The 18,626-nt window shown below is 42.6% G+C and overlaps 1 protein-coding gene across 6 annotated transcripts in view; it reads right to left on the minus strand.

Annotated features, from left to right (window-relative positions):
- Nucleotides 1-18,626, minus strand: part of NHSL1 (NHS like 1) — a 175,212-nt gene that overhangs the window by 43,056 nt on the left and 113,530 nt on the right. For 5 of the 6 annotated variants that reach the window (XM_030235439.2, XM_030235438.2, XM_030235437.2 and 2 more), the window contains exon 2: nucleotides 6,342-6,494. In XM_030235439.2, the coding sequence (XP_030091299.2) occupies nucleotides 6,342-6,494 (153 nt within the window). Of the gene's footprint in view, nucleotides 1-6,341; nucleotides 6,495-8,741; nucleotides 9,099-18,626 lie in introns of those variants that run through there. The other variant, XM_018917008.3, reaches the window with a different exon arrangement.

Raw genomic sequence — 18,626 nt, forward strand, 5'->3', positions numbered from 1 at the left:
AGCCTCTTGGTCAAATTCTGTTTTGTTTCATTTGAGTATTTCCTTTTTGAAATTCCTTATTAGAAAGGGCAGTTGGAGTATGGAACTTGGCCAAAACTATCAACAGATGTACGGTGAATTAATTCAGTAACAGTTAAAAAAGCAGGATACATGAGCAGAAGCTCTGATAGAAATTTGGTAATTGAAACCAAAATAATGAAAATAGGTTGATTTCTATTTTCTAATTTTATAGCTCCATGGCCTTTCAGGAACATATGGTCTACTCCTAGCCTTTAATGGCCTTCTACTTCATTAATGTTTCCAGTTGGTAGGGAGTTTACATCTTGACATTTCTCTGAACCTGAACCAGAGCTATTATCAGTATGAAGTGGTTTCTCCCTATTTTGCAGCTCTTTAATGAAACATAAGATTATTTTAAGTCCATAATCTTCTCAGGAGGATTATCGACTAGTAGGTCTGACCCTAATATTGCTCATCTGAACAGTGATCTGCCAGATGCACTGAGAAAACAAAGGCTAAATACATACCTGTCTGGAGGGTCTTGAAGAAAGACATAATAGAGGCTTTATGACTAACTACTTAAATCCTGTTTTATTTGACAATGCTAACCAGATGTCTTCTGGAAAACAAATCAAGTGTTTCAATCACTGCTGCTTAAATACATTCCTTGAATTTGGCCAACAATGCTAAACAGAAGCTAGAGTCAGCCAAATCCAGCTCTTCAGAAGATGAGATAATAAATGAATCATCGCAGGCATTGGAACAACGAGCCCTATATTATGTACATAGCCTGAATCAACACAATTACCCTGGGGGGAGGGCACAAAGTACAGGCAGTTGTGCAGGAAGTTTCAGCAGTTCCAGACTGAAAAGGGCTATGAAAGTCAGAGTATGAACTGTTCCTAATACTTACAGCAACACCTTCCTCAGTACATATCCAACACCTTGTTATCTGCTGGAAAGGACAACCAGTCTGGGCAGTGACCAGCACGTGTGTCACAAGACACTGCCCTCATCTGTAACTTCAACAGTGCAGAGAGTGTCCACAACACTCTTCAGGAGCTGGATATCTCCTAACAGCCTGGTATCATTTCAGTCTAGCTGTGTCTGACCTTTAACATTAATACAGTTATTCCATACCTGTCCTTTAATGCCTGTCATCTCCCAGCTCATGAAAAAATGACAACACACAACAGTGGAGACTGCACTCCCCTACTTTTTTTTCTTTTTAATCAAAAGTGCTCTACATTGCTAATTGTAGGAACTGGAAGACAAGTGCCTCTTGGAAATTCCACTATACAGGCCCTGCTCTGGTTCCCATCACTGCAACTGACATATATCCACATTTGAGGGAGAATTTAGAATAGTTCAAAAATAATAGAAACTAAGAGTCCAGTTACATGGTAAGAGTTCTTTTTTCTCTTCCTTCTCTTCATCATAACTTGCAAGATTATCCAAGGCCAATGCATTCCAGGTTAAACCTTAGGCTTCCCTTTTAGGACATTGGACCTCCACCTGTAACACACTGTTGATGTCACAAACCTGCTGAGAAGGTAAACAGGCACATTTCAAATATACCCCAAGCAGTTAAGGAAATCAACACTTAGAACAATGCTGTGTCTCCTCCCCATCTTCATGGCTCATTGCTTGTCAATTTTAGAGTCTAACACACTTCACAAAATGAGGATTAGTCTCAATTTACTTTTATTGCCAAGTATTTGTGTCACTGCCATGTACTGCAGCTGTTCTAGCTGTGCTCCCAGCTGAAGACCACTGTACTTCAGAGCCTTCCTCAGATACTGGTTCTTTAAGCAGGAGCATGCAAGGAGCCAGGTCTATCAATGCACCGTGCCAGGGACAGGGGCTGTTTTGCAGTGCTACCCTACCCACTGAACCTCTCAGCCTTATGGACCAAGAACCCCACAGAAAAAAGCACTGCAGCATATGGCACTGGGCCCCTCAGCACAGACTACAGCCTCCTTAAGAAACAATGCCAGTCTGAACAACATCAAACTCACAGCTCTGCTACTGCCCAGACCAGACTCTCAGTGCTAGTTCAGAAACTCAGCAGACATTAGCAATGTGAGACTAGCCAAGTCTAGTAGTCCCTCAGCCTTGGAGAAGAGCACACAGCAAGGGAATAGGATTGATTTGAGGATCCTGGCCCCATGCAGAGCCTCAGCTCTTCCTTCCCATCTGTCGTCTTCATGCCCTGTTTTCATTACTTCCTAGGACACAACAGTGACACAAAGCACAGGGTCACATTAAGACTCCTCAGCGGTTAATACTGTTTTGTTTCTGTATTTTGGGAGACAACTTTCATGAAGTGCCGTGAAAACTTTAGGAAGAGACCATATAGGACAGGGTTTCAGGAAAGGCCAGCCAGAGCAGCTTGGCCCTGAGGGTAAGAAAACATGCATCTTGCATGGCATGTGTCACTCCGTTTGCTTCAGCAGGCACTCCAAGGTCCTGATTCCCTCCCCAAAGAAAACGAGGGTCTCCTTTATCCAATGCAAACAAAACACTACAAAGAAATCCTGTATCTATCACCACAACCCAAGAATTGCATCATTTTCTAAACATCTAAATCAAATTGCAATGGTACCATGACTGTGAAGTGCAGCTGAAGTTACTCTTCCTCCCTAGCCATCATATTAAGCCACTGAGACCTTTAAAATGAAGTAACACAGCCTGGGTTTAATATATCAAGCCATTGGTTTTAGTCAATAACAACTCTAAATTTCAATATAGGTTACATATAGGTTATATGTCCCAAGAATAGACAGACTAGCCTCACAGACTTTCCAGGTTTCAGGTGCTTCCTTTTCTAATTCAGGTTACTGGACAATATGGCATTTTAAAACTTCAGAGGGCAGCAGAGCACCTGCATGCCTGAAATAGCTTTACCACAGTTATGAACACATTTGAATGAAAGATCTCACCACTTATACTTGAAAGTAGCTTCATAAAAGAAAAGCACAGTATTTCCCCTTAATTTCAAAAGGATAAAAGCAGATCTTTTCCTCCGACAAACACAACACTGCTTCCTGAAAAAGTATGCAGAGATCAGCATACCTAATTTTCTCAAGACACATTAAATACTAATTATTTTAATATCTCTAACTTTTTATCCTTAAACCAATTTAGGTAGCAATATTAGCTTCTGCTTCTTAAGTGGTACTTAAAAGTTTATTCTAAATAGCAGACAGCTTCTTATTTACTTCACTAGATTTTTTTACTAGACCCACACTGTAAAGAATTTGCTGTTAAAATCATACCAGAACAAACAGTTTGCCCTTCCACTGCCTTAAAAGCTAGCCAGGATTCCATCTGGTTACTATTAGACGGGTGAGACTACCTTGATAGAAATATTTGCTTGAATTATTTTGAAAGATTTTATACATTTGATACTTTGACAGGTGATTTAAATGTACTGTACATGTGAATTACTATTTGTTACCTAAATTTTATACTTCCTTTTCCATTTACAGGGGAGCCATGTGTGTACAAACAAATAAATAGTCTTCAATCAGACTTTTATAGCTGCTATCTACCAACAACATCAGCTCTCATAATGTGAAAAGAACAGGACTGGAAAGCTTTCAAATCTGTCTTTTGATGGTCTGAACAATAGCTGCTAACTTAGTCCTCATGACTTCATTATCAGGTTCAAGGGGACCACCAGAGGTTCCTTCTTCCTTCCCAACCTCCTCTAAACATAGGATTAAATATACACAAATTACTTCTGAGTAGTGCTTGTCAGACTCATTCTTAAAAATTTTAAATTATTTCGTAACCCCAAAAATTTTGGGGGGGCAATATTTAAATACGTTTGCCCTCATATTTCTCCACTGCTGTACATGCCTACTGCTTCATTTCTGACTTAGCATAAAGCAAAAACTATATTTGCTTTAGTTCTCCTTCCTTCCAGCTTCCCTTTGCTGTCAGCATTTTTTGGAGACAAAAGTGATTCATCCATCCCACTTTCTGCACAGAATACATTGCATTTTGTCCTCCAGAGTCATTCTTTCCCTACCACCCATATATCATGTCAGGTCACATACAGCTGTCCTACTGCTCCAGGTTTACCTCAGCCAAAGAATCTGAAACACCAAAAGGATGGCAAACTGCAAGCTTTGTCATGAGGCCAAGACATGCAGAACTGAAGTGCCCATGCTAGCCCAATGATGCTTCTCATAAGACTACTTCAAGCTCTTCTGCCTTATGGTCACATAATTCCTTTCTACCTATTAAAGAAGCTTTAGAAAACTTTGTTTTCTCTAAAGAAACAGGTGGAAAAGCAGTTCAGCAGTTGTCAAAATTATGTCACAATTCTGACAGTGCTTTTACACTGAATGAAACTCTGCTCTGGATACAGAACTTTTAACTCAAATCTCCAAGGCACCAGTGCCTTCCTGATTTCACACTGCTGGTTGAAGCAACACCACAGTAAAAATGACAAAACTTTATTCAGTGCCTCTCTTAATACTACTCATGCTATAGCTTCTGAGGACAGTTCCAGGCAACAGCAAGGAGTTATTTAAAAACTACACATAGGGGAAAAAAACCAAACCATGGCTCAAGGAAAGAGCTTGAAGTCAAACAAACAAACAAATAAATAACAGAGCTGTATTCACTAAGTCAGCAGTTTGATTTCTGGCAAAGGTATCATCACAGTTTCTCCTCTCAGTTACTAACCTGAAAGCATGGAACTGAAACTCACTTCATTACCAAGCAGTCCTACATCATGTAGACAAGCCATGTTATTTAACACAAATGGCTAACTAGCAAATTGTAGTAGTAATCAATAGCTTCTTTTTTATAATGAGCTGCACCTCCAGAGAAAAATCCCACCAGACCAAAACAACTCCAGGTGTGTAAGACGGGGAAGCAGCATATATTACTTGGTTTCAGACAAATATATTAGAGCTAAATGTGTTTAAACAGAACATGAAACGGCAGTAGTTAACATTTCTGATAAAACTCAAGAAAATCTGTGCATTTTAGCCTGTGCAGGTTTCTGGGCGTTTTTTTAACAGTCCAAAATAGAGAACGAGAAAAAATATTAGAATGAGGGGTTAATATTCACAAAAAGCTAACAACAATCAGTATTCTTTTTAATCAAAAGCAGGCAAATATTTTTATTTTGTAAAGGACTGATAAATATTTTTATTTTGTAAAGGACAGGTTAAGTGTGCCCGCAAGAGAACTATAAATGTTTCAAGGCTAAGGAACTGCACAAATGTATTAATCCAGTAATAAGTATAGAGGGCACACATGCTATCTGCTGAGCCATGCAGGAGACAATAACACTGGCTGTCAAGACTTCCCTATTAAATGATAACAAAAAGCACCTAGTAAGAGACAGTGAAAATCAATTAACTGGGGAAATGGCAAGAGAACTCAAATACGGCTGTCAAACACTTCTCTATTCAGACCTACACAATCAAGCTTTCTTCAAGTCTAAAAAGCAGAAATGTCATGTTAATCAAATAAAAACATACAATATTCTTTTAAATCAGGTTAACTTTGCAAGGTATCAAGTACCTGCAGTTCCTGCTGAAACAAAAAGGGACTTGAACAAGTTGGCTCTTTGCGGGGTAACCCCCTTTGTTAAACAGCCAGTGTAAAGAAAAATCTAGGTTAACCGTTTCCAGAGTACGAACATTATTCTGTTATTTTAAACTTTATGTCTGGCCCAGGGACAGACATTCTGCAGGCCTCATTGCTGGCTGCACGTCTTTGTTCTCATGGCTGCACAGACACAACAATGCCTCGCAGACAGGCTGCACAGGTACAGCCCCAGAGAAGGTACTATGGGTGAAAACTGGGCCTTAAAAACATGCTGAACACTTCTGCTAGCAAGCACTTTTATTACTGGGGGAGTCCTTGTGAGTGCCCTGTTCCCCATTTCCCTTTTCTGCCCTTAGCACCTTTTCCAGCTTCTCAGAAGCAGCCACGACCCTGGAAATAACATTGTGCAACAACAGAAGAAATCACCAAATGAAACACCTCTGATGTGGTTTTTTCTCCACAAGTGGACTAATTCAGGACTTACTGAAATTGAAGGTATCATTTTGGAAACACTCCAAAGATTAAACAGATAGGCCAAGAGCCACTTTTCTGTTTTAGAGTGCTCTGTCAGATAAGACATTTACTCATGTCTTCATAGCAAAGTAATTTTCCCCTGTCCCTTCATTTGAGCAGGAAAATCCCACTAATGTTCTACACATGATACAGAAAAATAATGAAACTTCTTGCAAAGCCTGCAATCTGGATACATTTGCAAAGACTGGCAAACAGTACTCTCATTTTAGGACGTGTCCGTAGCAGTGTCTTACCTCTCAGCACCGACTTGAGGTTCAGCTTGGCTTGTCTGTGCAGGTCCTCCACACAAGGTGGTCTTGAGGAGGGTAGAAATACATTTTCCTGCTGGTGCCATGGAGCAGTGTAGTGCACAGTCCATCTACTCTCTTCATCTAGGTTGGAAACAGCTGCAGAGAGACACAATAATAAGAAAATGAGACGTTATTGCAGATAGCTCTATCACGAAATCCCACACGTAAGTTTGCCCCACGTCATCTAAAAATGAAAGAAGCATTGTTTGCCACCACAGACCCATCAAAACACTCCTTAGAACCTCACTTCCATGAGAGTTAATAAAGCCATCCTTACATTTCTAGTGTAAAATCAGTTCTGTAGGAAACACCTTTTTCTCTTCCCATTTTTATACTTGCTGTTTTATTCACTCTAAACTTGAAACTCTGTTTCCCCCCCCTCTAGGTCCCACTCTTCAAAAAGGAATCAGTTTTCCACTCCCTGATCATGGCAGGTGCTGTGCAGTGCAGAATAGCTTGGCTCAAAGGTGCCCCTGGGAATATGACAGCCTTCATGAAAGATGACAACAGGTTCGTTTTTATTGGGAAACAACCTTGTCTGACCTCCTGCTTCCTCACACCAGAAACAAGATTCCAATGAAGCAAATAAATCAGCTATGTTCCTTTGTTGTGAGTGGAAAGCAGATATAAACAAAAGCAACTCCGTGGACAAATACTGCTCAGAACACAACAGCACTGAAGAGGGCTACCTCTGGCCACCTCTTTGCACTCAATACAAACGTGAAAATAAAACAGACCTTGTTCAAGTTCAGACAGTCTAGCAATGAAACAGCCAAAGCACACACTGCCAAGATTTGTTTATCATTTATGCTTCCCAGGAGACAGCCACTGCGTTTTGTTTCGAGTTTATCATCAATAAAAACTTAAACAGTTGAACAGCCTTATCCCTCTACCCTGCTGTAAACAGAAAAAGGGCAGTTGGGGGTCATATTTTATGATCCCCAAGGCACCCTTTGGCCTTTGGCCAGCATGCTGCACATCCTTGCTTTTTAGTTCTCCAAAGCAGAAAAAGCCACTACAGATGTGCTGCCTTGCAAGCACCTGCCCTGCTGCCACAGCTGCATTGCCCCCAGCCTCGCTGTGAGCTCTGCATCTTCTCTTTGCCCCCTTTTGCTGCTGCACTGCCTGTGGCATCACTCTGTGGTTTGTCTGATGCCCTCGCGGTAGCAGAGGTGGTATGTAAAGTGAGAAGCAAAAAGGATGCAACAGCCTCCTGTCATCTGAAAAATTACCCTTTTCTTAAGACTACTGTGCATCTGCTGGGATCATTTCAGATGGAAACAACTGGGATTCGTAAGGAAAATAAGCTATGCCTCTTGCTTCAAAACAGCTACAGCCTAATGCTCAATGCCTGTTCTTTCCTAAAGGACTTGAGGTGGAGGGGGAGGTTCTTAACTGCTTCCCCTCTTAGTTTCAGACCTCAAATGGTCTGAAAATGGGTGTTCTCATGTCTGTGTCTTAGTCCTGCATCCCACCCCCTTCTCCTAAGACATACTGGTTGGAACAAGGCAGATACACATTCAGCCTGTGCGCACTCTCCCCTTTCTTGCTCACCAGCGGTCAATCCTGAATCACAAAAAACAGAGAAGTCATCACCTACCTGGTTAGAACATCAATCACCCCCATCTAACAGAAAACGTGACACTTAAAGTCAGCGAAAGACGCCCACGCCATTCCCTGGCTGAACCGGCGGGTGGGGAGTGGGTAAGGCTGGAGGAGGAAGAGGAGGAGGGAAACACCTGCCGCCAAGCCCACTGTCTGGCTGCAGCCCTGCCACGGCAAAATTAAGGTTTACTGCTCATCACATCGACAGTGGTCATCAAAACTAGTCAAGAGAAGTGGTGTGCACATTTGCCAACCTCTGTCTCTAGTGTGATTTGTCTGTCCTTCATGACTTAGAGGAAAATCAACGTGATTTTAAAAGCCACTCTGAAAACAGAACATCTTTAAAAACAAACCTTGGCTCAGAACAAACTTTACATAGATACCTCAGCGATACATGCCCATAGCTGCACAAGCAGAGACAGATGTCTGACAAACCATCAGGACACCACCACGCACCGGCACACCCTGCCTTGTCACCGCGCTGCCCATTCACACCGAGAACTTTGGCTCCTTCAGTATCAGCGTGACAAAGCACTTCCAAAGCCACTGTGCCCAAAGCAGAGGTCCTAAAGACCATCACAAGGCTGCCTCCATACATTCCACAACGATAAACAAGAGTGAGAAAAGCTTAAAAAGAGGCTGCAGGAAGCAGAAGTGAAGCCGACGGGACCTTCAGCACTTTCCTTCAGAACTGGGCCCCCTCCGGAAAGCACAGCGAGCACGCAGAACTATACTTACTCTTTCTCTTGAAAAGTTTCATGAGAGATTTAAGCTTTGTGTTGATGAAAACCACCATTTTCAAGGTGCTGAACTGCGATCCTGCAGTTGAAATCCCATAGAAAGGAGGAGTTGCAGAGGTAACTGCCAGACTGAACCCGTTCAAACTCTGCACACCAAATTTCTCTTCTCCACGTTTCTCCCCTCTGCCTTTTTTTTTCCCTGAAATCACTTTAAATATGTCTAGATCTTTCTGACAGACGAAATAATTTACAATTCTTTAGCCTGAGTTTCTCGTCCTCGCATGTGCGTTGGAAACAGTCACTTCCAACAGGAGAAAAAAGCACCCCAGCTGTTATTCTCCTTTGCGCAGGACGAAAAAGGTTTTCTTGCTGTCCACAGCAGTTACTCCGCTCTTGTCCCCTTCCCCTCCTCCGGTCTCCAAGTTTGGCTGCTCCAGAAAGTCCCGAGCCGGCAGGTGCGTGCACTCCTTCCCATGTCCCCAGCCGGCTGTGCTGGCGGAGCGGCAGGAGATCCCGGCACCTTCCCAGCCCCTGCCCCCGCCCCCTCCCGCCGCACCTCCCCGCCGGCCCCGGCCTCCTTCCAGTTGCAAATGAGTGTTGCATTTTCGTGCTAATCAGGATGCTCTGCTTTCCCACCGCTCCCATCCTTCCCCCATCTCCCCCCACTACTCCTTTTTTTATTTTCACCCTCTTGCTCCCACTTTATTAAGGATCCAGAGCTGCGCCGTAGCTGGCTGCAACACGCAGTCTCGGCTGTGCATTGCCTCCCCTTCCAGTCCCACTGCTCCCCCCGTAGTCACTGCCATTGCCTGAGACATCAGCACACTAATTTTACATATTGAATTTTATTCAGCTGCGCTCCTAATTTATTCTTATTAGCGTCATCTCAGACCAGACACATGGAAAACGAAATCGAGTTATTTCTGGCTAATAGAGATTCTGTTATTCATCAAACGGAACTTGTGCATGGAGATGAAACAGCTTAGCTTTTTGAGATGTGCATTTCATCCACATGTCTTTAAAACATGCATCTGTACAGAGGTCCACAGCCATCCTTCCTAGGAATGAACTGCAATTTTGCAGAAGTTAAAGAGAAAATTCTAAGCCCCAAATGAATGTGCTCAGCAGGGCATGCCCTTCGTACAATGTTCAGGCTCAAGAAGCAAGCCCTCCCGCACAAAGCAAGCTTAGGAAACCCCCTCGAGTTAACAATGAAAAGATTTTTTCCTCAGGAAAAAGAAAAATGCCAGCAGCGGGGGGCTCAGGCTGACCCCAAAGCTGCAGCAGGCTCCAGCCTCTGGAGCACAGCATGTAAAAAGCATTCTCCACAGGAACTTCCAAGTTTCACCAAACAGTTGAGACCCAGCACTACGAAGAGCAGACTGTAAATGAAATCTGTTCATCATTGTCTGAACACATTACCATCAACATTTTATCAGGATTTTCCAAATGCAGAGATTTTGCAATTGCAGCATGGGCTTGACATCAAAACTACCATGAGCAGCAGGTCTCCAGCAGCTGCTGGTCCAAGATGCATTTTGACTGGCTCAGCTCTGCCAAAAGGACAGAAGACCATGGTGCCACAGCAGCAATGGCAGGGAAGGCATCTCTGCTTTTTGCATTGATTTCCATCAAGTACTTTACACAAAAAATGACTCTGGCATGGAACTCTGGTAACAAGGTAACTGTTTAGTGCTGGGTTTGAATTAAATATACAGTAATTCTCCTGTCAGACATTTGCCATCCACAAACCATAAAATGTGTGCTTGCTGGACACGCACTCGAAGTGAGTTTCAAGTAATTCCCTTTCTAACTCCAGAGACCTCGCCATCTGAAGGCAAACCAAGGAGATGGTGACTCCTTTTCCAGTCTGGTGTTGATCTTTTTTAGGATGAAGGAAGCACCTGTTCCTATACGTGCCACTCCTTTAGCACGTAGGAAGCTGAGCACAGGGAAAGTAGAGCGTTTCAAGCTATACAGTGATGGAGTCTGGGCTGCTGAAGTAAGACAGTCTCTTCCAAAAGTCTTTATGGAACCTCAGAGGAGCCTTGCAAGCCCTCGGAAGCAAGACTTTGTTACCTTTTCATGGTCAAGCCACTGTGAATCATCAACATGATCCTGGGCACTTTGGGCAGTTTGGAATCCTTTTCATTTCACCCCGGGCTACAATGTGTGCCAAGTGCAGTGTGCTTTTTGTTACTGCATCCTCAACCCACCCTGGAGCATTTCTCCTGCCTTAAAACCAGCACTTGACCACTGTCCTCTACCCCGGATCTCAGCACGGAGGCAGACATTCAAACCTAGCAACAAACAATACCTTAATTGATGTCTGCCTCTTATCCCCCTCCCCACGCCGACCTTGCTTCCACCTACCCTCAGGTCATGCTGTTAAAGAGGTCAGACATCAAAAATGGCTATCATGAGGGACTACCCCAAAGGAAACACCTTCTGGCTACTTCTATCCGCACCTCTGAGACTCTGCACTAGTCCAACAACAAACAAAACCTCTTCTCCACCTGAGACAAACCCAGTGACTTCCACAAAATTCATCACATTGTCTCAAACCAGCTTTTTGTAAAGGCTTTTCATTTCTCAAGAAACTGCTATCTAATAGCAATTCTCTGAGAACTCAAAGCATGAAACGCCCGCAGTCCTCTGCACTTAGCCTCCCTACATTGAAAAGAGAAAGAAAAGATGGGGCAGTTTGAGAAAATTTATATCATAGCCACTATGCAAACAAATAGAGGACTTCAGCCTCAAACACTGCCAATCCAGCAGACAAAGTCACAAGAATCACCACCAAGCAACAAGAACAAAAAACCCCACCTAAAATTAACTAGACAGAATAAAATTTAAAAGCTTGTTAAAGCCAGATAAACCCAGCATGACCAGTAGGTGTGCACACTGTGATATCAGTTCTTTACATGTAAATGACTCAGAGACAAGTAGGAGACTGGGGAGACCTTGCTCTGTGACACACTTGCTACTCCACCTAGGACAAGTTAATATTAACCTTACTGCCTGAGTTACCAGATCCTTAGAAGCAAGGATCACACTCACTGCCACATAAGGATCACAGAAATACAGAGCAATCAGGAGTATCACAAGGAATACAGAAAACATGGAGAAGATGTTCTGTCAATGTTAATTTTCACCTCACATGGGATGGGACTGGCCATGAAGTTTGGCTCAGAAGAATCTTCCTAAAAAGTCAGGGACTAGAGCAAAGAAACTGAGAGGCACTAGTTGGAGTGTCAAACAACATCCTCAAAATCACAACTGTGTAATGAACTCATTAGCAAAATGCTTTTTTTAGTCCAACTATAATAGTTTTTAATCCCTGAGTGGTTAAACTCATTCTTATTTTCCAGGAGAGGCCACATACATGCAGAAGAGAAGTAAAGAAGAGTGGCTGCTTGCATGTGGCATGCCTGAAATGCTGCAGCCATTCCTTCACTCCCCTCCCTGCACTATCCCCTCTTTAGAGGGGCTTTCCAGCTGACCTGCTTCACGACAGCCATCTGGGACAGCCACCCCTCTACATTCACAGCAGCATAAAACATCATCGCCAGTAAACAATCTGGAAATATTCAGCTTCCACGGAAATATTTCCAGCCAGCCCCTGGGGGAGAGGGGCTCTTGTGTCTAGCCCCCATTCACAACCCAGGGCCCTGAACCTTAGCACCAATGCACAAAATCCACTGAAAAAGCTGAAGCTTAATAAAAAGGCAAATGTTGAAAAGTGACATTCTTGGGTCGTTCGTAACCACAGCCAGAGCAGCTGCCCGGCAGCAGCCCCAGGGACAGCTGTCCACAGGGACACTGCAATCACTGCGAATCAGCGTTCTCTTCCTAATCACCAGCCCATGCATGTATGTGCAGTACAAAATTTAGGAAGTATTTAAGTTTAAAAAAAAAAGAAAAACAACAAATGAAACACAAGAGCAGCTAAAGCAATGCTTTCCAGCTCCCTCGCACAAATGAAAACAAATTTTACCACTTTATTTTCATGAAGGAGAGGTAAGCCCAACACATGATATATCAAAAGTTCATTAAAGGAATGGTGCATCAAACTACTAAAACGTACCATCATCTCAAAACCTAAACTTCAAGTTGCAGGCCTTAGCAACTTTATCTGGACAATGCAAAAATCCTCCATTAAACAACTCTGTAGCATTTATGACATTTTAAAAGGAAAGAAATAGTGAAACTGTCCAACTGAGCTGGGTACTAACTGCATTGTGAGAGCTCTGTTCAGCGCACAAAAGGGAAAGTGGAAACGCTGGCAAGCAGATGTACTCAAAACAATTAAATCGATGCCTTTGCTTTTACAGACACGTCACTCGGTCGCTCTAAATAAGTTTCCACTGTGCCATCCTACAGCAGCTCACAGGGAAGAAGCTGTTGAAGGGCAGTTGTTTCCAGCACGTCTGCAGGAATGTGTCTGTGTAGGACATGCTCAGGATTGCTCCCTGCCGCCCCAGCCACCCACTCAGAGCAGCTGGTGTGTCCAGAGGGGTGCAGCTATGGAAGTGACCCCCACGCTCCCCCTCTCCAGGCTGCACACAGCACCCAGGCATCTGCAGGGCAAGCCTGAAAGTGAGGAGGGCTATTAAACTCCTTCCTGCAGGTCACAAGGCTCCTGCCTGCCTCAGACCATCACCAGCCAGCTTTGAAATGTGCACTTTTACTTCTAAGTGAGACTTCTATCATGAAGAAACATCAGAAAGGCCAAATGCCTCAGGTATTTTCAAAACTCACACCCAAGCTTTGTGCCTGTTCTGGCCACCTTCACCCATGCTGTTTAACCATTTGCTGGTGCCTAAATGGACTCCTTGCAGAGCACAGGAATCAGTAATTTATGGTCAGAACGGGTTTCTCCCTCCCTGAGATCCCATCCCGGCTGGCCCTCTCCCGGCATCTTTCAGGAGAACAAAAGTGCTCCCTCCACAAAGGCCGTCCCAGGCGGCACCGCATTCAGCTGCCCTCCAGTCTCAGCTCCCCTCGCTCACAATGGCCTCTTTCAAGGCAACCCCAGCCCTGGGGGAGCGCGATACTGCCCCGGCTACTGAGAAATTACAATCCATTAAACCTGGGATCAGGAGGAAGAAGAGGAGAAGAATGCACAGGGGAGAGGGAACAAAGAAGGAAAAGTATTTTATCCTAAAGCCACCACAACAGCACACCAAGAAGGACCCGTGCCCCAGTGCAGGGGCAGGGGAGTCAGGGCTCAGCCTGTGCCTGGACAGGCTATTACGGGGCAGGTATTGCTGGAAAAGAGGATACCCGGCTGTGCCCTCCTTTATCCAAGATCATAAAGGATTATGCCTGCAGGCTCTGGGAAAGGGGTTGCCCGGCGGGGACAGAGGGAAGAGGGAGCAAGATGAGAAGGAGAAGCAACACAACCTAAGCCAGAGAGGACAGAAAAGCAGCAGACTGATTGATCTGATGATCCTATTTAGGTCACAGCACAATAAAGCTAATTCATTCCTTTAACAATTCAAAACATCTTTCCACAGGATCCTCTATCATGCAAACACATCGGCAGAGAGAAAAGGCAGTATTTGGGCAGGGCCGCTGGCAGACAAAGCAGCAGTTTCTTTTGGTTAGAGCATCTCCCCACACAGTAATGGCACTCAAGAGAACAGAAAACGTTTTGTGAATGTGCAATTTTGTTTTATTTTAAATTGCAGGGCACAAACCTTTTTCCTGTGGCCATTTCTGAACCCCAGTTAAGGCAACTTCAGATCGCAAATGAGAACTTTTCTCATTCCCTAGGGAATAATACCCTTTCAGGATGTCACCAGGAAATATTCTCAGTTTAAATACCAAATCCGCCTGAATGCTCCCGTGCTATGGCTTATCCTAAAGAACTGATCAAAACTGGCTGGGGAAAGTAAATTAGTCTACAAAATCTTGACTCTCAATTGCCCTAATAATGCAATTAATAACTGTGAAAATAATTCTATTCTGAATTAGTGATGGAAAAAACACCAGGCAGACAAGTTTGCAAATCTTCTCATTCAAATCATCCTATAGGACAAGGAGCAAAACCATCAAAACCAGACTGCAAAAATTCCATTTCTGAACTTTTGTCCCAAACAATCTCCCAGTAATTCCATCTTTGGCAGCTGTGTTCTTGGGCATCCACACTAATATCCAACAAACATCTCCAACTAATCTCAGTCTGCATTCTCCTTATGGGTTTTCTGAAGGGGACATGCTCCCTACTCATTCCACTTATTTAAAGGCCACAAGAAGGAATTTTTGTAGCCTATCTTGCCTCCCTGCCCAACACAGATCTTTGGCATGCTTTTATTTATATACGGATTATCCTGATATAAGGGGTTACAAATTCTTCTCTTTTTTTGTCTTTCTGTTGACTCTCAATAAATTCTGGGTGGGTCTCATTCAAACTTGGAGGCACACTCTCTTAAAATTAGGCATGTACATTCTCTAGCTTCCTAAGAACTATTACAACCTATAAATGAAAAAGTTAAGCTCCTTGGAAAATACCAACCTGCACAGAATCATACAACTGCTCATGCCAAAATCAAGCATCAAGGACCCATTCACTGTCTTCTACAGCAACTTGAAAATAAGTTTTCTTCATTAGAAACTTTCAAAAATTCTACCTGAAAAATGTTATCTGCACAACACAATACTAAAATGATGAGTAAAAGTAAAGGCTCACAAATAATAAATGGACATTTGCTATTGCTCCTAAAGCCCTAAGATTTTTGACGAAATCTAAAAACCTAGGTGTGTTCCAATTAAAGACACAATATGCCCTGAAATAAAAGCCTCCAAACTAAAGTAAGGCATGGAGTTCCTGTAACAGTGACCTAATAATAATTTCTGCAACACATAAGGAAAAAACTGCACCAAAATCTGTACCACAGAATCTCCAGAGATTGTCTTTGGCTGACCATGGGCATATTGACCTCATATGTGATCAAATACCAACAGACTTCGAAAATTATTTTTAAGATTGTGTGGTCAGCATCTTCTTATCAGAAATCCTCAATAAAACCAAATGAAAGAACTAATACTGTTAATCAGTTGAACATTCAAAATTTGTAATGTGAATACCAATGTAAGCTTTTATTAGCACTGGTATGATTAAAAGTTTCAGAGATCTGTTATTAATCATACAGAATCTAGAGGCCCAAACCCCACTACATGCCATGGTGAATCAGCACTAATTACTGAATAATAGCTGTGTTTCTTTGAGTAGCTACCAAAATGCATCTAACAGTTTAGGTGATACTAAAGTGATAAAGGTACATTGCCACCCAGCATCTTCAGAGGAAGCACTACTGAGCACATTGTCTATTGTGTATTTTAGTATTGTGGCAATGGTTTCTATAAATAAGTATATGTGGGCAACAGGCAAACAACAGGAATCACAATGTTCTTCATCAAAATGTATTCCACAAAATATTTAAAAATGCAGATTTTCTCCCCTCACACTTTCTGTCTTCAATTTCTGCCTCTCATTTCCTGCCAGACAGAAAAGGAGTAGATCCCTTGCTTTTCCTTCAGGATCCCCACTGCAGATACCTGTATTTTTTCTTGTTTTAGAAAAACTAATTATTCCTTGCTGTGTTAACCCTTGTGTGCTTCATAAAACCAACCAAACAGAAAAGCTGTAACACAGCAAGGGGTTTAATATACACTATTTAAAATGAAAGATACCATTCTTAAATGCAAAAATGTCTCTTTTGGTATCTTTGGTTTCCCCACTAAGCACAAAACTTAAACTTTGCAGAAAAGTTTGCATTTTGACGGAAGAGCTGAAGTAGAAGTTGAAGAAATGTAAATATAAAACTTGAGATAGCTGAGGCTAGTTTTAAAATTATTTCTCTGAGAACACTCACTATTTGTATGTGAAAACCTCTGAAAGTGGGCAGCTATAGCACCATCACTGCCTCTTCAGCTCTGAACAGACCTCAGGCTGTGTAACCTGACATCAGGTCTTCTAAGTAACTTGCTCCCAGTGGTCAACTCTCGCTTCTGAAATGCAAGCACGCATCCACAATTCAGATCAGCACCACTTAAACTAAACCTAACAATTTATTTTTGCAAGAGCTTCTGAATGTATCGTCCCTCTAAGAAGAGGTACACTACAAATCAGATTTCCAACACTTAGCTGAAGACAATACAGAAATACAGAGGCAATTACGCAGACCCTAAAAATAAATTTCTGTGTAGAAATACCATGGGTTTTCCCACACAGAAAAGAAGCTGAGTAAGTTTCATTCCTGAAACTTTCCAGTAGCTGTTAAGACAACAGAAGAACAAGGGAAAGAAATATCAGTAGTTAACTACTACTAAGCAAACAACCCTGCCACCCCAAGATAATTGATAAAACTACTTCGTATCCCAGCAGCTGCCTTTTAACACTGTGCACAATATTCCAAATTCAACTGTGAGGTAAAGACTGGTTCAGAAGACTGTTAATTACTGACATATGTGCTATTAAAGAATTGAAACAGGAGAGCATTTTTCATTATTACTCAGTCAGAAAAGACAAGAAGCATGGTATTAGAAGTCTGGAAGAATAAGATGTGAAATTTTACACCAGCTCCAGGGCAGGGCTGACCCTGGGAGCAGAAGATTCCATTTAAATGTAAAGGAGATAGGAGATCAAGGTCAATGTGAATAAACCTTCAGGAAAACCAGGCAATAAAACCACAGAGGTATTTCCCCAAAATTGGTATGCAATGTGCATCAAAAGGCAATTCCTTTTTCCCATCCTGATGGATAATGACACAAGTAGTCATGACTTTGGCACCCATTTACAATGCTTTGATGCAGCATTAAAAAACTTCAATCCCAATTCACCTTAGACACAAGTACCATCTAACAGGATCCCTGCTTTGCCATCACAAGGCAAGGAATTGTCTAAGCTGATGCACACCAAAACTCAATTTACATCTTTGTTTTTCAGCCATAGCTGGTTTGAAGAATATAATTGAAACTGCTGCCATTAAAAGTACCTGACACATTCACAACATCTAATATTCTGTATGGAACACACACTCGGCTCCAGGAACAAATAAATTAAAACACTGCATTCTTATAAGGTATTGAAAACAATCCTTTTAAAATGAGAGTAACAACCTATCAGGAACAGGTTAGCATCATACCCAGGGGGGAAAAAAATTGCTTACCTTCAACTACTGGACATAAAGGAGTGTCTTTTCCTTTGATGTCATTAATTATTTACCCTAACATTGCCACTAGCATCTGCTTGGGGACCTGCTTGCTCCCCCCAAACAGCAGCTCACTGTTCCTGGTCGAGCCATAGCATCGTGTTTGTGGCAATAGCATCATGCCTGACAAACAAGGAGGGCCAGGTTGGTTAAAAGACACTGAGAACAATACGAGGGATCATTCATGAGGTGTGCCAAAGCTACTTTGGAGATGCTACCCAGCTCCAAGTTTAATTAGCCCTTCCTGGAACACATCACAAAACCACACAGAAATGGTTTTATAAACTTCGGTTGAAGCCTTTGGGCAATGACAAATGTGCTCTGCAACCCTTGTGTGGGAAACTTCACTGTTCTTAAATTCCTTGTCAAACCACATAAAGGACAATGAACAAATGACAGCGCTAAACCAGATGAGGAAAAGTCGGCCCATAGTCAGCTCAAATCAGGAATCAGTCAGACAGGGGATGAGACCTTTGGGATGAGCAGCACATAGCCACTGACCCCACACAGAGCAGCTAGCTGGACACTGCCATGGAAAAGGCTTTACAGATAGATAACTTGTCTTTCAACCATAGCATTTATAAGTTTTTTGTATCTTCTCCAGCAATACCAGTTCGTGCTCAGCTGGTGGGATCACTGATAATCCAGTCAGTCCCTAGTACACT

The sequence above is a fragment of the Serinus canaria genome, chromosome 3 (assembly GCF_022539315.1).
Source record: "Serinus canaria isolate serCan28SL12 chromosome 3, serCan2020, whole genome shotgun sequence".
Classification (NCBI taxonomy): Eukaryota; Metazoa; Chordata; class Aves; order Passeriformes; family Fringillidae; genus Serinus; species Serinus canaria.